Raw genomic sequence first — 22,692 nt, forward strand, 5'->3', positions numbered from 1 at the left:
TTTGCTCTTATTAATAGGACAAAATGCCAACGCTAGAATAAGCACAAGAACGATTCGACTGGCAATTGACTACGGCAGAATAGCTGACCACTTTCACGATGTAGAAACACCCTCTTTTTTAGTGTTTTTTTCGTTGCTTTTTAATGTATTTCAATGTCGTTTCAGCCACGTCACGATACTCTGCCCTAGCTATGTACCTCCTCAATGTCACTTTTTAAAGATAACCCATCACCACATATGTAATGCTCTCCGAATAACTCTCAATATACTTACAGGAGAAAGCTCTATTACTAAGCTATTAAATGATATAAACTTTATAATAAAAGAAAGCGGCTGCTAAAGGTGGGGAAAAAATAAAGTGTTGGAAGTAAAAGTAGCTACATGTAGGCTGCTTGTCTGCTTGTCTAGAGCGGCTTCAATCAAAATTAGGTGACTTCGAGCGATCCTGTTGGCTTCGATCAAACAAGGTGACATCGATCAAACAAGGCTGACCTCGATGAAACTAGGCGGCTTCGACCAAACTACGTAGCCTCGATCAAAAATACGTGGCCTTGATCAAAATACGCGGCCTTGATCAAAATACGCGGCCTTGATCAAAATACGTGGCCTCGATCAAAATGCGTGGCCTCGATCAAACTACGTGAGTTCAAACGCTCCTGCTGACTTCGGCCAAACCAGCTGACTGCAATCAAGTTAGGTGACTACGAACTATTCTGTTGACTTCGCTCAAACAAGGTTGACTGCGACCAAACTGGGCGGCGCTGAATGATCCTGTTGACCTCGGCCAAACCGGCTGACTTTGATCAGACAGGCGGCTTCGATCGAACGGCGCAGCAGCTTTGCTCACCACTATGAACGCTTTAAGCGGGCATCAAGATTTTACATAGCCCCGTACTATATTAAAACTTTAGGCATCCTTTTCTATATTGGCGACATTACCTATTAAATTCTGTCCATCTAAACATAAAAGAATACACAGTAGCCATACGGCTTCTCATTCAGACTTAGCCCAGCTTTGCAACAGACCAGCCAATTTCGTCCATAAGACAGTTCTCAACAGAGTCGTACTATGCTAGCCTATTTACAACTAGCCCTTATTAAAGTGATACGTAGTATTACTCAATGTTGTGCGATTATTGAATCTTGCTTATGCCAATAATACGATTCTATTGTGTCGTATTATACTAACTTGCGTAGGACTAGTGCTTATTAAAAATGTTGTACCATTATCGAATCTTTCGCGAATAACATGTAGTATCAGTGGCGGAAACGAACCCCCGCAATTAGCCGCTAGCCAGAATTTAACATCCTACATGTACCTAATCTAGTCCAGAATTCGCTGCAGCTTACCTGTACAAGAGGAAATATGTGCGCAGTCTGAACAAAAGCACCTTGCCCTGGTTCACACCCTTGCTATTTGCCACATACATTCGTATATTTCAGGCTATGGCAGTAGTATTACTTGCAGTAGGGGTAGTAATATCCGATTACATGAGAGAAAGAACGGAGCGACTATCCAGAACATGGTCACAAAGTCACCCCAATTGCGGCTTATCCGCGTTTGACTCCATACTCTCCTGTCATATGCGATGATGCTTGTAATTCCAAACAGCAGCTAGTATCATGATCCAGACCATATCGAGTTATGTATCTAAGATTCATTAGCAGATTCATGTGATAGGCGCGCAATGTATGCTACTGTACCCGCACATTCTTCGCTAACCTCACAAGGTTCTTTTTCTCCAAATCTACCTTATCTTGAGATGACCTCTGGCACGCTTGTTTCCCTTGCATTCCACAGGTAAAAGATCTTCCTACACTCTTGGAGAGTGATGGATTATTCCAGTTGCCCAAACGATGCCACATTTGGGCCTGCTGTCCATGGCTGCAGCCATAGAGACTTTGATTTTACTCTAAAATTTGAGGCAATATTCCTCTCAATTCTTCCTGCTGCAATTTTTATCGTTCTCGCGATTGCCCGCGGCATCTGGTTATTCAACCAACCTGCCATCGTGAAGGGTCAAATTTTCCAATATTCTAAAGCTGTAAGTACACTCATTGATATGTGCTCCTGATATGGAAGGCAAATTACCAGGCTGGAATATTGAGGTTGATTGATGCTAGGTGTTCATTGCCCTTTACGCTGCATTACGCTTCACATCATTTGTTTTAAGCATCGTCTGGCGTGGCGAGCAGGCTGCTCTTTTCATATCATCCGCTACAATAGAGGTGGTTGCCATCGCGTTGGCTCTACCTCTGTCCTTTTTTGAACATGCTCGTTCACCACGCCCGTCAACGCTGCTGAGCAGCTACTTGATACTTTCATTACTCTTTGATATTCCACGAACTCGTTCGTTCTGGCTATTGGCTGAAACGAGCGCCGAAAATGCCTTCGCCGCCGTTTTCACAGCCGCCGTGGGCGTAAAAGCTGTCGCATTCCTAGCCGAATCTCAAATCAAAACGAGATGGATTGAATGGGATGCTGCATCCCACAGCCCAGAAGAAATGACTGGATTCTTTGGATTGGCAGTATACAGTTGGACCTGGAAACTATTCTCAGCTGGTCGCGAAAAAGTATTGACTGTGGATGATCTATTCCCTCTTGATTCGCGCATGTCTAGTGATAGTCTACGAGTGAAGCTCCAAGCTGCAAGAAAGAACTCTCCAAACCATAAGGACAATCATAGACTTGCTAAAGCTCTTGCCAAGTCTCTTTCAGGATCTTTTTTACTTCCGATAGGGCCAAGACTCGCCCTGTCAGCTTTCAAGTTCTGCCAGCCCTTCCTCATCAACGCATTATTATCATACCTACTGATACCATCATCTGAAAGGCCGGTCAACTATGGCTATGGTTTGATTGGGGCCACATTTCTTGTTTATGGAGGCATTGCTGTTTCAACAGCTATTTACTATTATCTACGAGAGAGGACTATTTGGATGGTTCGCGGAGCTCTGTCCAGTTCCATCTATGAGCAGACTTTACGATCTAAGCTCTCGGTGGTCAGTGACGCTTCTGTTCTTACGCTAATGAGCACGGATATCGAGCGTACCAGGCCAGGCCTCACGTCTATACATGAATTCTGGGCAAGCTTCATCGAAACTGGAGTTGCTCTATGGTTGTTGTATAGGGAGCTTGGCGTTGCATTTGTCGCGCCCATCGTTGTTGTTGTCGTTTGTGTTGTCATTGTGGCCCTCGCTAGTCATTTGAGCGGTCCCAGGCAAAACCTTTGGATGGAAAAGATTCAAGAAAGGGTCGGTGCTCTTTCCCATGTTGTTGGGAATATGAAAGCCTTAAAGATTGCTGGCTTGGCGGAATCAGCTGAAACACTTATCCAACATCTCCGAGAGGTTGAGGTTGGTATTGGCGGCAATTGGAGAATGATTATAGTCTTGTTTGTGATCATTGGCTTTTCTCCATCCATGCTCGGCCCCCTTTTCACGTTTGCTGTGACAGCACGGGATCTTGACACCACTAGAGTATTCACGTCGCTGTCTTTCCTTGTTCTTCTTACAGAGCCGCTGTCCCAGCTTTTTCAATATATACCGTTTCTGACGGCTTCTTTCACTTGTCTTACGCGTATTCAGAATTTCCTAGAGGAAGAATGCTGCGAAGATTTTCGTGAAGATGCTGATCTGACTCCATTTAAGGATGAGAAAAAAGAGGACGAATTAAACAACAGTTCAAACCCCGGCGCGTTAATACAAATTTCTGATGGCAGTTTCGGTTGGGAGAAGGATAAGCTTACTCTATCAAATCTTTCTTTCAGCATTCCTGCCAATTCTCTCACCATCGTGGTTGGACCTACTGCTTGTGGCAAATCGACTCTTCTCAAAGCTATGTTAGGAGAGACACCTGTACATGATGGTCGAGTATTGATAGAGCCCACAGCTCGTCGTATCGGCTATTGCGATCAAACTACCTTTTTAACCAACGCCAGCGTAAAAGAGAATATCCTCGGATATTCTTCGTTCGATGAAAAGAGATACAACGAAGTTCTCGAAGCGACAATGCTTCTTCCCGATCTTGCTCTACTCCCGCAAGGCGACCTCACCAAGGTTGGAAGCAACGGTGTCAGTCTCAGTGGTGGGCAAAGGCAGAGAGTATCAATGGCACGCGCATTATATTCCGATTTCAAGCTGTTCTTTTTCGACGATACGCTTAGCGGGTTGGATGCAGACACTGAGGAGCAGGTATTTCAACGAATCTTCGGCGCCAATGGACTTATTCGCCGCCGTAATGCCACAGCGGTTTTATGTACGCATGCTGTGCGTCATTTGCCGTCTGCAGATCACATTATCGCCCTGAGCCAGGATGGCCTGATTGTTGAACAGGGCACTTTTGATGATCTTGCTTCTCTTGGTGGCTACATTCAAAGTCTGGAAGTCCAAGCTAAGAAATCATCTGGAAATCTGCCTTCAGACTCTTCATCTATTGTATCCACTACAGAGAAAGGCGAAGAGTCCGCTACCGCTACCGCCACAGCTCGCACACCACCGCCGGCAATGTGGAGTGCAGCAGATGAACATAGTCGAAAGACCAGAGATTGGTCCGTGTATAAAAAATATGCAGGAAGCATGAAGCCAATAACTTTGCTAGCATTTGTAGTAGTTGGCGCAGCCCTCGGCTTCTTCTCCAACTATCCGCAGATCTGGCTAAACTATTGGTCCGCCGATGTGGCGTCTTCCCACAGAGCTCACTCTCAGGGGTACTGGATTGGCATCTATGCTGTATTTAATATCCTATGCCTGGTCTGTATAGGTGTGATATGTGCCATTCTTTTCGTCTTCATGACTGCGCAGTCTGGCACTAGTTTGCACCATGAGACGCTACGTACTGTTATTGGTGCTCCATTACGATTTTTCACGACTGTAGACGCTGGCATTGTCACAAATCTGTTCTCTCAGGATATTTCGCTTGTAGACGTGGAGCTTCCCCAGGCCCTCCTCAATGTCACAGCAGAGCTGAGCATTTCTATCGGCATGGCCGTTGTTGTGGCTACGGCCTCGCCTTATATCGCTATCAGCTATCCGTTCATTGCTATTCTCTTGTGGGTGATCCAAAAATTATACCTACCAACTTCTCGGCAGCTTCGTTTGCTAGATCTTGAAACAAAAAGTCCACTATAGTAAGTCAATATCATGTTAAACCCTATTTACCTTACCCTTCCCTTACATCATATTATATCAGCTATACTAACTCGCATCTCTAGTACGCAATTTACAGACACGGTGACCGGAGTAGCAACGCTTCGCGCTTTTGGCTGGGCCCAACAAAGCCTTGATTTCAATTTAGGCCTCTTGGACAACTCACAACGTCCGGCATATTTCCTTGCCATGATCCAGCACTGCCTGGCCTTTGTTCTTTCAGCACTTGTCGCGGTGTTAGCCACATTGGTCGTAGTTCTTGTCACTCAAGTCAAGGCAATCACAGGTGCTGGATTGGCTGGAGCTTCGATGGTCAGCCTGATGACTATTGGAGATTATTTGTCATCATTGATCCTCTTTTATACTCTTTTGGAGATATCGATTGGAGCTGTGAGCCGGCTGAAGTCTTTTCAAGAGACAGTGTTGCCAGAGAGTTCTCCTGATGAGGATGCGGTGCTGCCACCACTATGGCCATTAAAGGGATCCCTGATTATCAAATCTGTGTCGGCTTCTTACAGGTATGTCATAATACGCCTGCTATTTTTGCAAATCCCGTTATGATTGATTTCTGTGTCTTGATATTAATATACTCTAATAGCAATGAATCGAACCAATCGCTAGCATTGGAGGACTCTGGCTCGAACTCAGACACTACAGATCTTGTTCTGAAAAATTTTAGCATAAATATTGCACCTGGCGAGAAAGTCGCCATTTGCGGTCGCAGTGGAAGGTGAGCGCGCCTGCCCATTTGTATTTCTATGTTTCAAGTTACTGATCAAACAATTAGTGGTAAATCCTCTCTATTGCTGCTTTTACTTCGTCTTCTAGATCCTCTTCCAGCATGCGCAGATGGCATTACCATTGACGATATACCGCTGAATCGAGTCAGCCGCGCAATTTTACGGCAGCGTGTTATTGCGGTACCCCAGGATTCCATCTTCTTTCCGGACGGAAACTCTTTCAAAACAAACCTCGACCCATCCGATATAGCAACCGAAAGTGATTGCAAGGAAGTGCTTCGATCAGTAGGCCTTTGGCAGGCTGTAGAAGATAATGGTGGCTTGAACGGCAGTTTATCTACCAGTATGCTCTCGCATGGCCAGAGACAGCTGTTTGGCTTCGCCCGTGCCATACTACGACGACGTATACGCAGTAACGCTGCTCGTACTGAAATCGGAGGATCAGATGGGTATTTAAGCAGCACATTTGAGAAGGGAGGTGACATCGGTGGCATGCTGCTCTTGGACGAGGTAGGGTCGTCAGTGGATAAGGATACCGAGGGCACGATACAAAGACTTATCAGGGAAGAATTTCCTCGATACACCACAATCGCGATATCACATCGGCTGGATACTGTGATGGATTTTGATCGTGTAATTGTGATGGACAAGGGAAGCGTTGTTGAGTCTGGTCACCCTCTAGAGTTGTTAAAGCGGGAGGAGGGCGCTTTTAAATCTCTATGGACTGCTGGAGGTCGAGAGGTATGATCAATAATGAGGATGGGGCTCCGAAAGCCGATACAACACCCTGGCTGCACGGAAAAGTGGCATTCTAAAGATTCAACTCTAAATCCCCGAAATGACCTCATATGCTTGGATAAAGGCGTTAATTTGAATAGATTTTACCTCTCATACACGGTCTAGTCATCAGCATTAGCTAGATATTCATTTTTAATTAGAAGAGCTTAAATATTAATTTGATTTAGAAAAATATTATTTAAATGAACAGCCATTACCTGCAGCTATAGTGATAAAAGCAAGCTATAAAATAGCCACACTGACGTTGCAGTTCATGTAGTTATTGATGGCATTTATTTCTCCGCTGTCGATGATGCAACAGAGGATGGCGGCATCAGGAAGGGTTGGCGAGAAGGCTACGGCGTCGACAGAGCGCTCAGCAATTTGGCCTTCTCGAAGCCAGACAGTAGGCAAAATATTGTTGTTTTCCTCGTCATCTTCGCCAGTAAAAATGAATATTTGGCGTCTTAGGGAGATAGCGAAGTAATTCGGTAGATTTCCTCTTATTGCTTCTCTTTAAGTATTACTAGGTAGGCTTGGATATTTCAATTTTCAATCAAGTATACTATATAAATTTATCTCTCTCTGCCTTTGCTTGTACCCTCTGGTTTAAAGGACTGATTCGATCTACGTACAAATTCGCCATCGCTTAACTTGTCCTGACTCGCCGCCACCGATCTTTCCCCCACTAATAAGCGGCCTAGCGTCTGAGTCCGCGATCGCAGTATCGCAACTTTGAGATTTCGCAGCCCCTCCAACTCTTTCAACCTTGTCTTCTCTCTTTCTTCTCTCTGTATATACTACAAGTGTCTTTTACAACCGCCATAACCATCACCATGCCTCGAAAATTGTCGTTTCCAACCTCTTCCTCTACCCTCTCTCTCGCCTCTTCCGCCGCTGGCACTCCCGTAACTCCAACCTTCAGCTCTACGCCATCAGGTCTATCATCAACTCCCCTGTCTACAACTCCCTCTCCCTTTCCGCGCGCCAATCTACCCGACTCGCTCTGCGATCCTTCACTGCCCTTCCCGCGACTCATCGTCTTTGACCTGGACTACACGCTCTGGCCGTTCTGGGTAGACACACATGTCACTCCGCCGCTCAAGATCAATGCCACACATACCGGCGCTACAGACCGCACAGGCGAGGATTTCGCATTTTACGAGGAGGTACCCGAGATATTAGCCGTGCTGCCATATCTCAACGGTCCGAATAAGATAAAGCTAGGCGTCGCGTCGCGGACGAGCGCCCCGGGTCTTGCCCGTGAGCTACTCAAAGGAATGCATATTCCACCGACAGCTTCCTTCCAAGATGAGGAGGGTGGCAGCAGTAGCAGAAAGTCGTCGGCGTTAACAAAGAAGAAGGTTTCGATTGATGTGTTTGACGGAGGATTGGAGATATACCCTGGGAGTAAAATAAAGCATTTCGAGGCCTTGCAGAAGCGAACGGGGATTCGATTTGAGGATATGCTATTTTTCGATGACGAGTCGAGAAATCGAGAGACGGAACAGCTGGGCTTGACGATGAAGCTAGTCATGGATGGAGTTACATGGGAAGAGATTGGGGAGGGAGTCGAGCTATGGAGAAGCAGAAGGAGCAGGGCTTAATAGAGCAAGAGAAAGAATATATACACCTACACCCATATATATGGATACCCAGCTACGTATAGAGCACGGAGATTTAAGAGGCAGTTAGAACATAGAGGACACAATCGAGCAATCAAATAGTCATCATTCAAGCATAATGAATCCATTCCCCAAACCAAGCCCTATCAAAATTATCCACACCTGTATAAGAAAATAAAGCAACCATTCTCCATAGATATTTGGTATATTCCAAGTCCAGTGATATATTCCCAATCCAGTTAACATCAATACTCCTCACTTTCACATGCTCGTCTTATCCGAAGTTTCCAAGTTTTCTGTCTCTCTTCTCCTCTCAAAGACGAGGATGATACAAGTTAATAATTCCAACAATATCAAAACCACACAAATAGTCTGTCTCCCTCTGTCTTTTCGCAATATACAAAGTCGAAAAGACGCGGGGGACGCATATGAAGAGGCATTCTGTATATGCAATATGCAATAGCGCTATTCAAAAACAAGATGATGAAAGCATGGGTGCTCATATTCAATGCATTTGCCTTTGTATGTATTATTAAGTGCTTTTTGGTCTCGCTTTATGCTGCGGCGGTAGCAGTGGCAGTGGCCAAGTTGGTCACTTCTGCCGTCGTAGTGCCGTTGGTCTTTTCGTTGTTAATGTTCAGCTTCTCAATGGCTTCGGCGGCACCGTCCGTCTGTGTTGTTTCATCGGTATTTCCGTCGAGAGTAGCTTCAGTGGTCTGAGTTCCCTCAGACACGTCGTCGGTCGTCGTAGCGGTGGTATCTGTCGCTGTGTTCGCTACACTTTCTGTTTGAGTTGATTCTTCAGTCGTCTTTTCAATTGGCTTCCACGCCCTGGGGAGCGAGCAGATGATTTCTCGCTTTGTCTTGCCATTCTCGGCACCCAGTCGAACACAAGCCAGTCGATCCTCTCCCGGTACTTCCTCCCAGAGTAGTGGTCCGCTAGGGAACGAGCTGTATCCCTTCTCCCAGCGAATGACACCATCCCATGCAGGGTCGGGAATGCCCAGCTGGCCAAATGTGTAGTCGAGCTCACCGCCGTATTTCTTCGGGATGTTCTTTGGGTCAATGAATGCTTCCAGCGTGGGCTTGACCTCGTGGGGAGCGAGCACAAAGATCTTGGACACGGTGATGGGATCAAACCAGCGTTTAACCCAGCCCCAGACTGTGCTGAAGAAGATGGGCGCTCCGATAATGAAGATCCTATCCAGTGTCTCTGGGTAGTGGGCGGTGGCCAGCTGTGATGCGGCCTGCATGTGGCCCTTTAGGTTCCAAAACTGTTTCAGTCCAACACCAGAGATGTCCACGATGTTGGTGCTCATGGTCACGGGCACATCGGCGTGCTCGCGATCCATCAGCTGCGTGCAGAAAGGCTGGTTGAAGCGAGTGAGATTTTCGTAGAGGGCGAAGAGTCGCAGCAGGCCTGGAGGAGTCTTGCCATCCGTCTTGGCCTGTGAAAATGTGCTGTTTGCACCCTGCTTCTCGTAGTTGGCGATTGTTTTGGAGTCGAGTTGGCGGATTTCGAAGACGTAAAGAGGAATGCCGCGACGGTCACGGCGGCCGGTCCATTGCGGATACTATCGCATATAAGTCAGCGTCCCAGTCTAGTAAGCGGCAGAAAATAGAGCAAACTTACCAGGCGACGGCTTTGCTCGTACGCCTCGAGCTCAATGGTCTGGTACAGGGTATCAATGTTGTTCGCCGCCCGCCACTCTTCGGTATCCTTGAACTGAGTCAAAGCATCATCCACGATCCACCGTCTTGCTCGCAGATACCGCAGCAGAGTCTGGTCGTCGTGCGAGGGCGGGGGGCCAGCTTTCCACAGGCCATTCTCGGCCAGCACCGCCTTGAAGCGCTCGAGAGCCTCCTCCTGGGTTGCGTTCAGGTGGCCCAAGTGGCCGTTGGGAAAAATTCCTGGGTTGGTGGCTGAGCTTGAGGACATAACCCGGCCAGCCGGCGCGGAGCCTTCGAAGTCGGCCGTCATGATGTTCTTTGCGATGCTCTTCACAACACAATCCCGTCGTAGAAACCAGGTGCGTATGGACCAGAGGGAGTCGCAATACGGTGTGTAACTTGAGGTATAATATACGAGTATATAAAGAAAATAAAAAGCGATTTCGGCTCGGCAGTCGAAAGGGGAAAAAATTATACGAAATAAGCGTACCGAAGGAGGGTCTTCGGTTCAGCGAACAAGATGAAAGCCCGCACCCAACACACAGGCGGTTAAAAGGGGGGCTTACGGAGTATACCGAAGAAAAAAGAAAAAAAGCACGCTTAGTAGCTGAAGTCGCGTTTTAACCAAGTATTCGAGCAGCGAGCAGCGCAGCTCCGAATTCGTTTGACTGGTCGGTTGGTGATTAATAAATGGGTGCGTGTGGGGAAGCCGAGCTGGGCAGGAAGATCTAACAGTGACGCTGACGGCAACTTCGGAGGCCGATAGGATGCCGCCCCAGAAAGAATCTGGCAGAATCTAAGCAGTTGGGCGCCGAATATGTAATAAGGGAAAAAGGGGGGCGGTTGGTTAGCAGCCGGTATGGGGATGCCGAAGCAGAAACAAGGAAAAAACGTGTCTGTGCCTGGGAACAGATGCTGGTCGTGATCGGTGATGATTCAACGATGTGTTGCTGCTTACAACTCGGGCCCTGTTGCTTTCATGTTACAAAGCCGCCCGCGGGCGGGCCATACCAGGGGAGGCCTGATGTCTCTTATATCATCACGCGGCTATAGAATTACTGAGCATGCACTAATTCTGATCCCGATCTCCGATTACAACACAGGCTCATGATATTCTGAGACACTGTTTTCTCCCGCGAGCCTATCCGTGACAGCCACCTGTGACGACAATGACTTGGGCTTACTCTTGGCCTCTATCGTCGAGCTGTGCTATATATATCCCGGCCGCGCTTGGTGCGGAAGCCTCGGAGCAAGCCAAATTTCCGGCAGGCCCGACTTCTATCTCCTCGGATCGATCAGAGCCCAGCAAACTGGTTTAGGCCTACAGGAACAATCAAAATACTCTTCAGGGTATTTTAGCGACGAAGGTTTTCGGTCGGCCTAAAATCCGCCGTCAGATGGCCATGGGCCAGCAATTTAAGCTCTCGATGGACGCCATCTGACCTCCTCCAACCCGCCCAACACGCTGAACTAATTACCAAGTAACCGGTTTAACTCATTATGGCGTTAGTCTTGCCAATGACAGCTTTATTTCCATTGGGTCTTCAAGGCACGTCAGCCGGGACATGATCCGCCCTCGTAAGCGTAAAATGATCCTCTTATGGCTACTATTCTCACCTAGGTGAGAGATTATTAGAAGACAAACCTGACGGAAGAAGGTGATTATGTAAAAGCAAATAATGACGGCAGCTGAGGCTTGATTCCAAGAAAAGTCCAAAGCCAACAAAGCCTGCCAAGAGGATCTAGGGTAGACGGACGGCGGGCTTAATTCCGTGCCGTGTTTTTGTCAGCTTTTGGCGTTGGTGGCGCATGGGTTGAAGAGTCGCCACATCTTAAGTCCACGGAGGTTTGAGTCCTTGGATATGACGATGAGGCGCTGTGATCAGCTTTGTTTTTGTTGATAATTCAGCAGTTACTCAGCTTAAGATGGCTTCAGAGCACGTGTATTTATGGGCTTTCTCTAAGCTCTTCCGATTAGGATCCCTTGTATATGAATAGATGGTAAAGGGTAATAGCACCATTGTATTTGGTTTAGCTTTATTCCCTTACTCTATCTCTTTTAACATTTCTGCTCACGTTTGTCGTATTAGCTGCGAAGGATTCCAGACTAGCTATATTTTCAGCAATGCCCTCTTAACCCAATGAGACAATAACAGGTGCAACCTTCCTTTGAATGCCTTGATTTTCTACGCTAAATTGCGCCTTTTAGATTGCACTCGTTCATGTTTGATCTGTTCCTGACAATGCAATGTCATCACTAGCTATTTTGTCCTCTGTAAATAAAGCAGGATTAAAAACAAGAATTGTAGATGATTGAGAACTGTGAAACCATCCTCTTTTAGTTCAGTTTTCAGGACTCTAGGACTCTAGGGCAAGCAACCACACTCATAAAATCCATCGTCTAGATCACCATCTCTTTGGTCGTGCCAACCAACGTCATTGAACCCCGGACAGTGGCATCGTGCATAGCCGCCGTCCGATTATACAAGGGTAGGTTAGAGGCCACTTGAAGCCCAAAACAGGCCCCCAAACACGATAACTCGCGGGACGTCGATCCGCCTTAGCGCTGCCGTGGACTCCCGGCTCTGGTATTAGCGCTAAAATCAATGCGGGTGTATCTGAAGGCGGTTTGGATGCAGCACTGAGGAGGGGCCTTTACTGGCAAAGGAGGGGCTATGATTGGAGCTCGGTCTCATTGCGTGCTGCAGGTTGTCGGAGCGCTTACATGGAAATCCAGACTCATGATGGTTTGGTGTGAATACTACTCATACTTGTACTCTATTTATATGAACATACACACTCGCTACATATCAGGCAAGTACATGTAGTCGCACCAAAGACATTCGAATCGCTGCCTAGAGTGCAGAATGTGGCTTGGCAACTAATACTGCCGTGTCTCGTGTAATCTTTGCATCTGCTAACCATGCACACAGCCTACGCGCTTGAGTGAAAGGAGACTACATATAGCATTTGCATCCTCATCATTGGCCAAACAACCGAGAATGGGGGTTCTGAGAGATATTGCGTCTAGACCTCATTGTGGTTTCTAACTCATGCTCGGTCTCATACCCGGCTATTATTCTCGGTGCTACTTGGGGGCCTTTTGTTAACTGAGTGCGCACAAAACACACAAAGTGTGCGGCGTGACCTGATTGATGGATTTTCCAGGGCTAGTCAACCTGATATCATCGTAAAATCACGTCTCTTGGCCCTGATATTTCCGACAACCTGCTTCTATTACTGCCTATCGGATGTGTTCAAATGCTGCTGCCTATCTCCGTTCTTATTTCCATTTAGCCTTGTGATGTTCTATTCTGCTTCTCGTCGTTTTGCTGTTGTACAAGATTTACCGTCAGAGTGTTAGCGCTTGCGGCTCTTGTTTCACTCACTCAACCTTCTCTGCCCCCTTGTAGTAACATTATCCAATACCACTCTGTCCGAGCGTGCTCCATAATAATAGCTGATTACTACTTCGACATATAATCAATACAAGGACCCCCCAGATCGAGGCAGCGGCCAGCAGAGACTCTAAGCCTAGCACCTCGAGTCAAGCAAACGCCACGCCCCTCGACCATCTTCTTAACCTCCCCATGACCACAGAGCTGGGACCAACGCCCGTCGCCGGTTGAAACCAGGGACACGCCGGCCGTGCTCGAGCCCGCCATCCCGGGGCCCTTTGCTCGCTTAATCCCGCCTCCCGCGCCGCAGCATGAACTGCCGCCGCCGGCAAAGATGACGATCTCCTCCAAAGGGCAGCAGTGCTGGGAGTGTCTGCGCCGCAACTCGCCATGCGATGGCAAGACCCCGATATGCGGCAACTGCAGCTCCGCCGGCATGGTCTGTCCCGGCTTCACCAACAATCGGCCGCTCACGTGGCTGCGCACCGGCATGGTCTCGCGGATTCAGAAGGGCAAGCCGGCGGCCCGGCCGAATGCGACGGCTGCGGCTCGAGACTCGAGGCGGCGCAGCACCCCGAGCTCCTCGAGCGCGATAACTCCATCGCCAAAGTCGATAGTGAGCACGCCGCCGCCGCGGTCTCGGATAAGGAAGAAGGCGGCAGCTAGAAGCGATCGAGGCAGCGATGCTGGCACTCCCTCTGGGGCATCGTCCTCTGGCTGTAGCAGTGGTGACTCACCTCCGGATTCGACTTCAAGTGCAATAGCAGTCGCCAACAAGGCATTCATTAGCAGAGATGAACAAGATGAAGATGGAGGCTCTTTACAGAGCACAGGAAATCCGAGACATCAACTTGTTGCCTGCAGGAATCGATCTGGAAACAGCCCTGCGGATGGCGCTATGCGGATCCATGTAACGGCCATTCCTCCCGACCTAAGACCGCAGGATTGGGACTATATAGACGCCATAAAGATGTGTAAGTTTGATTCTCCCATATTACCATCTCCACTCTCCATCTCCACCTTGTACATGCCTCTAGGCTACAGCTTTTCGCATATGTGCAATGTTACGCAAACCCGGCCAAGGCACCTTTCAATTGGTTCCTCATGTCTAACAGGTTTACTCTTCAGACAACAACCAGCTGCTGCCAAGGTTGCGCGCACGGCAGATTATACAGAATCCCGCTTGGGTCGTCGAACTAAATGGCGATGCTCTCCAGTCTCTCTCGGTTGCAAACCGACACTGCTTTCTTGCTATTGCGGTGGGCTATCGCATCATGTATGTGACGCTGAAGAACAACCTCGACCTGGAACCCGCAACTAGTGGGCCGACAGCTCCCTTGTGGGGGAAATTCTATCTTCACATTAATACATCTATAAGCGCTCTCAATGATGATATCCAGCAGAGCTTCCCAAATATTCTCAGCATATTCTCTAGCATGGCGCACTTGATGAGTGCAGATGTAAGTTTCTCTAATCGCCTGCCTCAAGCTCTTTATTTTTCTTGGTGTTGCGGGGCATATATTGGGGACGATATACATGATTGCTTACATGACGCCTGTTAGATCTTACTCTTCAATTCAAAATCATGGCGCGTCCATGCCGAAGCCTATCTCCTACTGATTAAACTCTGCGGCGGCCTAAAGAAGCTGATGAACTCTTCCACAACTCCGTTACTACTACAAAGCTTTGTCATGTAAGACCATGTTTCCAGCCAATGTCCCTCTAATACCAGTGATTGAAAACTAACCATTCTTCTTCTCTTCTGCCAGAGGCGTCACTGTTTTCAACACCACTAGCCCGAGCAATGAGCTGATGGTTGATGCTTGCAACTTCGACGTCGACGATGTCATGACCATATACGAACTTGGCAGCAGTCCACTGTTCTACTGCCCTGCGCCCTTATTCAAGGAGATGTTTCTCATCAACCGCCTCCGACTAGAAGCCGCAGTCTCCGGTGGCGATTCTAAACCCAGTCTCTGCGATATACTTGAACGAATCGACGCATATCCCATCCAAATCATGACCGATTCCATGGACCCCAGGAAAGCCAAGGATCTCCACCTCGTCTCGTTGCTTTTCAAATCCGCAGTGGCAGTTTTCGGCTCCATGACGCTGCCTTGCACTTCCGAGTGTTCCTCTCGCACACCATGCGCAGAGCTTGAGAAAACCCACCGAGAGCATCTTTTGCATCTTCTCGACACCTCGTCCGAATTCATGCCGCTTCTCGACCATATACTGTGGCCGGTGATAGTGGCCGGCGCTGCCGTGGCCACCGAGTCTGTGGAAAAGAAGATGCTAGTGGAGATGTACTGGCTGAATAGTGTACGGGATCCCTATACGGGAGGGTGCACCAGAATCGCGCTGGCGACGATACGGAAATTCTGGGCTTCGGGGAAGACGAAGTGGGATGAGTGTTTTGACGAGCCTCATGCGTGGATGATATAGACGCATGTTACTTGCGAATACGTTTTACTTTAGCGTATCTTGGAGATGCAGGCGACTTCAGTCTGCTTAGGATACGCGGCACAAGCCCTGCAAGTCTTTTATTATTGGTAGACAAGGCATCACGTTGTTTATTCTTCTTCTACCGGGATATTATGCTACCAAAATATTTGGTCACAGCAGGGTCAGGACTCAAAATACGACAGCCTATTAACAACATTCAACGACCACTTCTTCAGTCTTTTGCTTCAATCCGTTTGCATACGTTATACCATTCAATTTGAAAAAAAGAGTAGTTCGCTCTTTGCCACATTCGATACCCCAGGAAAAGAAAAAGCAAAACTCCAATTTTTATTCTATTTCGTGTTTTAGTGGACATATGACATCAATTCGATTTGTTGTTAATTACGGAGCATACAACACGATGGGGAGAGCAGACTTCTACCATGTCTTTAATCTATCTAGCCTCTCACGAGCGTTTCATACCAAATATGTATCATTCTAGACGTCAACTGACTTTAGAAAACAACTCCATTCAGCGCTGGTATCAAAATAGCTATAATAAATAATGTGTCTCTAATAAACCACATATCGTGTCTTCGTCATGCCTTATGCAGTCCTCTCCAAAACCAAGTAATTTTGCCATGATTCTTTGCTCTTCTTTCTGAATCCCCATTGCTTTTTAGACCTTACTTTCTTCATCCAAATCTTCGCCCGATGGCCCACTTCGTTTTAGACCTTCCATTGATTCATCAGGTTTCGAACCTTGGCCTTGATTCTCATCCACTGTCCCCTCAGCACTCCTGATACTGCTGGCCCTGCTCACATCTGCGCTGAGAGGGCTTTGCACCCGCAATCCAAGATCCTTTTCGGCATTCGGAGGCTTTGAATTATCGGTGCCTTTCCAGTCCGCGGCCTTGGTTTGTGGCACCGGTTCGCCCTCCTTTGGCTCGATAACCTCTTCTTCTGCCTTGGCCTCGCCGCTATCTGCAACTCGCCATACAACCGACATACGATCAAATGCCCTCGCTCCTTTCCTGCTGGATCCTCTGATACCGTCCATAGCCTCCCATTCTATTTCAAACACACCGTGTTTGTCTGCTTTGCCCTCCTTCTCCGGCCCATTTCCCTCGAAAAATACATTGAACCACACATGAGCGACGGCCGTAACCATTGTCAGGCCCATTGATTTGTGCGTCCTGTTCCGCCTCTCAACAGAAATGTTTACATCGCTATTGGAAATGCGGATGGGAGTTTTCGGCTTCATAATGACGGCTTTACCGCCAGGCTCTGCTTCGTCGGGAGGCTCTGTGCGCACTTCTGATGGAGAAGATATTGTCGGAGAAGTGGCTGATTCATTAGAATTGATCAGGGCTCGAAACTTGTCAATTTTAGAGTGTGATCCTGGCGGAGACACTTTTTCGATCAGTTTGGCGCTTTTCCTGCGTAGAAGCTGCTCCATCGACGAATCAGAGGGTCGCGGCGACGATGGAGAGTCAATAGATTGCTTCTTCTTGGATTCGCCATTTGATGAACCTTCTGATTCTCCCATATCAAGAGTCTTTTCTTTTGGACTCGAGTACCCCGCCAAATCCCACATTATCTCAGTCAGGCCGCCGCCTTCAGGCGCACCTGCTTCAACCACCACCCTCTCTTGTTTTGAAAAGGTATGTACCGTCTCAATCTTCTTGCCTTCGTCAACAAAACATTCGACCTCCATTTTGACACCGTTTCGGAGCCCCCATACATGGATTTCATCAATTTCGATTGGACGATCGGTGTATTTCTTCCCGCCCTTTGTCCAGCGATCGACGTAGTTGACCCATCGTAGCTGCGAAGGAATCGATACGCCAGCCCCAAACTGAGGCCTCATGCGGCGCTGGGTGAACTGTGTGAGCGCATCCTCTGCCTTCCAACCCTCCTCTGCGATGAGGTAGCTACAGCTCGCCGTCCCGCTCCGCCCTTTACCCGCCTTGCAGTGAACTACCACAACTCTGTTCTTATTCCTCTCTGTCTTGGTCGGCTCTGTGGTAGAATGCTTTGTGCCGCTTCCATCTGGCGGATTAGACGCTAATGGCTGCGCACTGTCGCTTTTATCCTTCTCAGCAGACTTCTCGCCCGACGCATCTCCCCCGTGAAGCCAATTTCTCATGCTCGCCATTATCATTGGTATCAACCTGAATGGCGGGGGGTGATGGTCGGGCCATGGGTAGTGATATATTCGATTGTAGACGGCTTCATCTGGGTATCCTGTCCCCTCAGCACGGAATTCCCAGATCGCCCAATTTTCGCCATGTTTTGAGTCGAGGAAAGCAACGAGCTGGTCGAGAGGGGTTCGGTAGGCTAGTTGGGGATAGGTCTGCGAAGGACCAGATCTGGATATACGCGCATGGCCAAGGTCAGAATGTCACCTGTGCTATGCATCACATCATTCTTGATAGAGCTTCTACTCACGTTGCAATGATAAAGTCCGTCACGTAACAAAGATCCAGGCCAGCCTCTGGGTGCCACGTCCGCGGGCTCGCAATAAGCTGTCGCAGTATTGAAGCCATTTTGCCTCAAGTAGGGAAATTGGGACGAATTGGGGAGCTCAGCAGCGAAAAGAGAGAAACGCGGCTCTCTCTCCAAAAGAGTCCGAAGCTGCAGCCTCCGTGAGCGGGTTCAGAAATTCACAGTTAGTCAGGGAAGGTATAAGAGAGAAAAAAAACCGGGTTGGTCCAAATTGAGGTGCTCTGCGCTTGATGCTGATGCAAGGCCAAACAGAATCTTTGTTCTAGGCGGCTGAATCGATGACCACGCCGCCGATCAGGACAGGATCATTGATCCAGCACTGTTTGATATGGAGCACGTTCAGTATAATTGTGGCGTCTTGGGGTCACTACTTCAGTGGACTCCAGTGCCGTTACAGAAGCTTCAGTGGGCTGCTTAGGCGACGTCATCGTCAGATTGCCCCACGATAGCATTCATTGTGCTGCCCCTCAGCCGCGCGCGTGCTTCACCAGCTCTAGTGGACTAGTGTCAAATTAGTGGCGTCACCAGAATGGATGACATCAAGTTTATCCATGACATCAAAATCAAGCTTGTTTTGAAGTTATTCACAACGAGATTCACTATTGGAAAGACAGAAAAAAAAAAAAAAACCATGCACAAAGAGATGATTTTACTCGCATAAGTATATTCAAGATCAAGGGCGCGTGATTTATCTTTTAAATATTCTTTTTTTTTTCCCTTGGTGTTGTTGTAGCTTCGAGGGATCCAAACACGTAGTAGTATTATGACAATACTGTATACATCTTACCGAGAGAAAAGTTCCTCAACACTATCAACAGCCACCCGTATAATCCCATTGCGCGCAAAACTACAAGCTCTTCTTCCATAACGATATAGCCCGTCTAATATAGCGGGGATACCAAGGAGAAGCATTTCTCTGCACCGTTCTCCAACTGCTGATCTCAGCTGGTCAATCTCATCCTCTAGCTTGACCCTATTCTAGCCATCATAAAAAAAGATTCGATGTTCTCGACTCAAGTTGGTCAAGGGCAAATTCGGAGCTTCCCGTTAAGATTCAAGCCAGCTACTGGCAGGCCTTTGACGTAGTAGTACAAGCAGTTGCCGGAGATAGATTGCCAGTTTCGCCATTCGTCGGACACAGCGGCCGGGTAGCCAAATACAACTTCCCATCAAATTAGAAAATCCCGAGAAAATACACCTAAAGCGCATCACTCAGTCGCCATAATCTGTTCCCGGTCGCATGTTTACGAGGTGTCGGCATTTATGAAGTCTTCTTAGCAGGGCCACCGCTAATGTATTTGTTCAGCTCGGTCATGTCGTGGAACTGGATGGCAATCTTCTTGACAACATCCCAGCCTTGCTTGAGCTGAGGTGGGGTTCCCTGAGCGCCAACAAAGTGGTCGGCACGTGCGACGACGTGGGCAAAAGAAGTCTGGACATGGCTGCTCTGGCCATAGCGGGCTCGGAGGAATGTAGTGTACAGGCCAAGCAAGATCCACGACCTACGCTGGAAAAGGATGGCTGAGAGGAAAACCCGAACCCACAGGCTGATCTCAAGGTAGGCGACAACGGTCATAGAGAAGTCGTAGTACTCCTTGACAAAGTTTCCGATCCTGTCGGCCAAGGGGTTGCTGACCTTGGATCGGGAAGCGCCGTCGGCGGAAGGCGGCGGGGGCGTGAAGACGGGAATCAAGTTGGCGCGTGTGTAGGTGGCAACGTGGAAGATGGAGTAAACCGAGTAGGGGAGTAAAGCGAGGGGATACTGAGGGAAGAAAAGCCAGACAAGGGCCAGAACTATAGAATATTGTCAGAAATTTAACTGTGAAAGCCACCCAAAGGCAAATCACGCGACGTGTCCATATGGATATTAAGCTTACCCAGGTATTGAACGTTCTCATCGGCAAGTAGCCCAAAAATGCCATTGGGCGCCCTGGTTCCGGTCTTTGCGCGGGCTCGCTGAGTCTTGTAGACGACGATTCCATACGTAAGAGCGGCAGCGGCAAACGACGTTCGGTAAGAGAACTGAGCCATACCGCTATAGTAGTTCATGAACAGCCATGACAGCGCATATCGAGAGGTGGTGAGGATGAGAGTCAGGTGCCTGCAATAAATAAAGCGTCAGCCATGTATCTCCATGTCGTTACTCGATTTGTCTGCCCATAGCTCTCGGCCTCCGAATCCTGCCCCTTTTCCACGCCGGTGGTGTTTGTCTCTCGGGTTGCTTCGGCGAAACAGTGTAGATGAGGCGAAACAAGCTCAAGAGCAGGACGGAACAAGTCGGAGCCGAAGAATTGCTATTTTAAAGGGTAATAGGATATCGTACCCAACAAACCAAGCGACTGTATGGCAGGGAAACGAAGTTAGCAAGTAATTCATTCACATGCAAAATGCACAGGGAAAAATTATCAAGAATCGACAGCTACGCACATTGCAGAGTCTGGGCCAGAGCCAAAAAGCGCTCCTGGAGCGTGCTATTCGAGTTTGGCGGCGGAGGAGCCATTGTGTAGTATCAACTGCTGTCGAGCAGCGAAAAACGCGCCAGCTGAGGGGTCGTGACGTTAGGCAGAAGGCGAAGATGACAGTGAAGCTTCGAGATGGCGCGGGAGCTCGGCAAAGAGCTGGCGGGCAAGGCGATGAGGGGTAGCTTCGGAAAAGACGAATTCTGGTAATGACTGAGCAGCGATTCGTGACAGAGGCTGCTGCGAGTTTGAAAGTGCTGTATAGTATAGAGGCAAAAGAAGCAAGCTGAGATGGAGAAGATAAGGAGAAAGAAGAAACGGTGGTGGGAAGAAGCAGAAGCAGTGGTTTGTTTGGCTAGCTGGTGGCTTAGAGGAGCTGGAGCTGGAGCCTTGCTTTATCGGCTTTCTATTGGCTTCGGTAGTGGCAGCAAACCGGGTCAGAAGAAAAAAATAAGTGGATGCCGTCACTTGTTTGAGGTCTGCGCATGTGCAGTTTTAAATGCTGAGGCATGATGAGGACAGCTTTCAATAGAGGCTCAGTCTATCTATTTTTTGCTGCGTCTTTTTCTCTTTCGCTCTTTTCTTCAAAGGCCACGAGTACAATGCGTGGCCATGTGCTCCAAACTAGTACACTGGGACTATTGCTTTGTCTTGTGATTGAGCCTTGTTAGTCACCTCGCGGCGTGACAACGCGTCTTACTGTCCTGCAATTTCACTCTTTGTTTTATAGCATAGAGCATGAAGTAATAACTATCTTCTTTTTCTTTCTTTCTCTCTCTTTTTTTGCCTTTGACGTGTTATCTGTTGATGCCACGATGCATGGAAATAAAAGTAGCCGCTAGTAGCCCAGCATTCCAAGATATGCTGGCCCTACGCATCCGATCGATAGCCCGATCTGCCGACTATGATGAGTGATGACGAAAGATGGGACGTAGTCAAGAGTCTAGTTGCACAAGCTCCCAATTTGCTTGCAAAGTCTCCCGCAAGCTACTGCTGCTAGTGTGCCCACGCTCAGAGGCACTAGAATGTGTGGCTTTGCGGAGAGCGATCGCGTTAAGTGGGAGGTATAATAGTGCTAGGCCGTGAGGCATGTGAATGTAGACAGCTACCGGTGAGGCCGGGATAATGCAAAATCTGGGGTAAGTTGTTGGTTCAAAAAAAATAAAAAAAAAAAATAGGTTTGGTTGCTTCATGGAGAAATATAAACACATGTATAAAAGGGAGTTGATTTTAACAAGGGCGTCAGTTTAAGCTAGGAGGTTAAGTCATGCCATACCTAGGTATATGTATTGAGGCTTTACAAGTGGCAGTATTGGGCACCAAAGTAAACGTCAAGTACGTAAATTCACTCGACTACAGCGCCAGCAAGTGACTCCATCTCTCTATGCTCGCAAATTATTCATCTTCGTTCGAATAATAATAACGCAATTCTATTACCATCCATCTAACCCTTCCAGTGGCTCAGATTTGTATTTTCCACCCAAAATTTTCTTCTTTCTAGGGTATGGCGCTGCCTTACTAAGCTATTTCGGCCATCCCAACGTAGCTTCTTCGCTGCTGTCGGCTCCAGATAAACGCCAAGATAATTGCTAATCCAGAATGTCATCCATTGAGTGTTGCCCAATCCATGGTCTATTCAATGTCACTTATCTATTCAATATCACTTATCATATAGCAGAGCCTCCAAAACGTCAGAGTGGCTGCACGATGTAACGGCCATATTAGCCTTCTGCAACTGAAGCGCCGTTGCTGTTAAAACATGCGTCTACGAGTCATCTTCATGGTGCATGTCGTTCCGAGACAGACTTGACACGATGTTTTGAGTTATGTGTGAAATCTCTTCTCCGAGTTCTCTATACTCTGAGCGAGAGAGTGCATAAAACTTGACGCGAGGAGTAAGACTGCAACGTCATACAATCGAACA

At 48.0% G+C, this 22,692-nt stretch overlaps 6 protein-coding genes across 6 annotated transcripts; 3 read left to right on the forward strand and 3 right to left on the reverse strand.

Annotated features, from left to right (window-relative positions):
* Nucleotides 1–1,832: 1,832 nt before the first annotated feature.
* On the forward strand, nucleotides 1,833–6,632 carry GGI43DRAFT_387030 (multidrug resistance-associated protein; the record flags this gene model as incomplete). The annotated part of the gene is made up of 5 exons (XM_083203870.1): nucleotides 1,833–2,045; nucleotides 2,125–5,126; nucleotides 5,211–5,663; nucleotides 5,744–5,875; nucleotides 5,933–6,632. The coding sequence occupies 5 exons, from the start codon at nucleotides 1,833–1,835 to the stop codon at nucleotides 6,630–6,632; spliced, it is 4,500 nt and encodes a 1,499-aa protein (XP_083057321.1).
* Nucleotides 6,633–7,324: 692 nt separating this feature from the next.
* GGI43DRAFT_197341 (Mg-dependent acid phosphatase) lies at nucleotides 7,325–8,411 on the forward strand. Its single transcript, XM_083200029.1, has one exon. The coding sequence runs from the start codon at nucleotides 7,499–7,501 to the stop codon at nucleotides 8,267–8,269; it is 771 nt and encodes a 256-aa protein (XP_083057322.1). The 5' UTR covers nucleotides 7,325–7,498; the 3' UTR covers nucleotides 8,270–8,411.
* Nucleotides 8,412–8,795: 384 nt separating this feature from the next.
* GGI43DRAFT_197324 (CRAL-TRIO domain-containing protein) lies at nucleotides 8,796–10,578 on the reverse strand. Its single transcript, XM_083200028.1, has 2 exons — nucleotides 9,921–10,578; nucleotides 8,796–9,861 (listed from the first exon to the last, which is right to left on the reverse strand). The coding sequence occupies exons 1-2, from the start codon at nucleotides 10,266–10,268 to the stop codon at nucleotides 8,842–8,844; spliced, it is 1,368 nt and encodes a 455-aa protein (XP_083057323.1). The 5' UTR covers nucleotides 10,269–10,578; the 3' UTR covers nucleotides 8,796–8,841.
* Nucleotides 10,579–13,690: 3,112 nt separating this feature from the next.
* GGI43DRAFT_425109 (Zn(II)2Cys6 transcription factor) lies at nucleotides 13,691–15,801 on the forward strand (the record flags this gene model as incomplete). The annotated part of the gene is made up of 4 exons (XM_083208467.1): nucleotides 13,691–14,328; nucleotides 14,507–14,816; nucleotides 14,919–15,049; nucleotides 15,153–15,801. The coding sequence occupies 4 exons, from the start codon at nucleotides 13,691–13,693 to the stop codon at nucleotides 15,799–15,801; spliced, it is 1,728 nt and encodes a 575-aa protein (XP_083057324.1).
* Nucleotides 15,802–16,140: 339 nt separating this feature from the next.
* GGI43DRAFT_197404 (putative phosphatidylinositol-3,4,5-trisphosphate 3-phosphatase) lies at nucleotides 16,141–18,468 on the reverse strand. The gene is made up of 2 exons (XM_083200030.1): nucleotides 18,253–18,468; nucleotides 16,141–18,173 (listed from the first exon to the last, which is right to left on the reverse strand). The coding sequence occupies exons 1-2, from the start codon at nucleotides 18,348–18,350 to the stop codon at nucleotides 16,481–16,483; spliced, it is 1,791 nt and encodes a 596-aa protein (XP_083057325.1). The 5' UTR covers nucleotides 18,351–18,468; the 3' UTR covers nucleotides 16,141–16,480.
* Nucleotides 18,469–19,570: 1,102 nt separating this feature from the next.
* GGI43DRAFT_387035 (uncharacterized protein) lies at nucleotides 19,571–20,809 on the reverse strand (the record flags this gene model as incomplete). Its single annotated transcript, XM_083203871.1, has 4 exons — nucleotides 19,571–20,103; nucleotides 20,187–20,410; nucleotides 20,633–20,648; nucleotides 20,737–20,809. The coding sequence occupies 4 exons, from the start codon at nucleotides 20,807–20,809 to the stop codon at nucleotides 19,571–19,573; spliced, it is 846 nt and encodes a 281-aa protein (XP_083057326.1).
* Nucleotides 20,810–22,692: the final 1,883 nt, after the last annotated feature.

The sequence above is a fragment of the Trichoderma evansii genome (assembly GCF_050947405.1).
Source record: "Trichoderma evansii strain SZMC 28006 chromosome Unknown GGI43scaffold_22, whole genome shotgun sequence".
NCBI classification, from domain to species: domain Eukaryota; kingdom Fungi; phylum Ascomycota; class Sordariomycetes; order Hypocreales; family Hypocreaceae; genus Trichoderma; species Trichoderma evansii.

Bases quoted from the DNA above. Each gene is read 5' to 3' on its own strand.
- GGI43DRAFT_197341 (XM_083200029.1), top strand. From the start codon at position 7,499: ATGCCTCGAAAATTGTCGTTTCCAACCTCTTCCTCTACCCTCTCTCTC.
- GGI43DRAFT_197324 (XM_083200028.1), bottom strand. From the start codon at position 10,268: ATGACGGCCGACTTCGAAGGCTCCGCGCCGGCTGGCCGGGTTATGTCC. The intron at 9,862-9,920 runs GTAAGTTTGCTC...TATATGCGATAG, and splicing joins ACGAGCAAAGCCGTCGCCTG to TATCCGCAATGGACCGGCCG.
- GGI43DRAFT_197404 (XM_083200030.1), bottom strand. From the start codon at position 18,350: ATGGCTTCAATACTGCGACAGCTTATTGCGAGCCCGCGGACGTGGCAC. The intron at 18,174-18,252 runs GTGAGTAGAAGC...GCGTATATCCAG, and splicing joins ACGGACTTTATCATTGCAAC to ATCTGGTCCTTCGCAGACCT.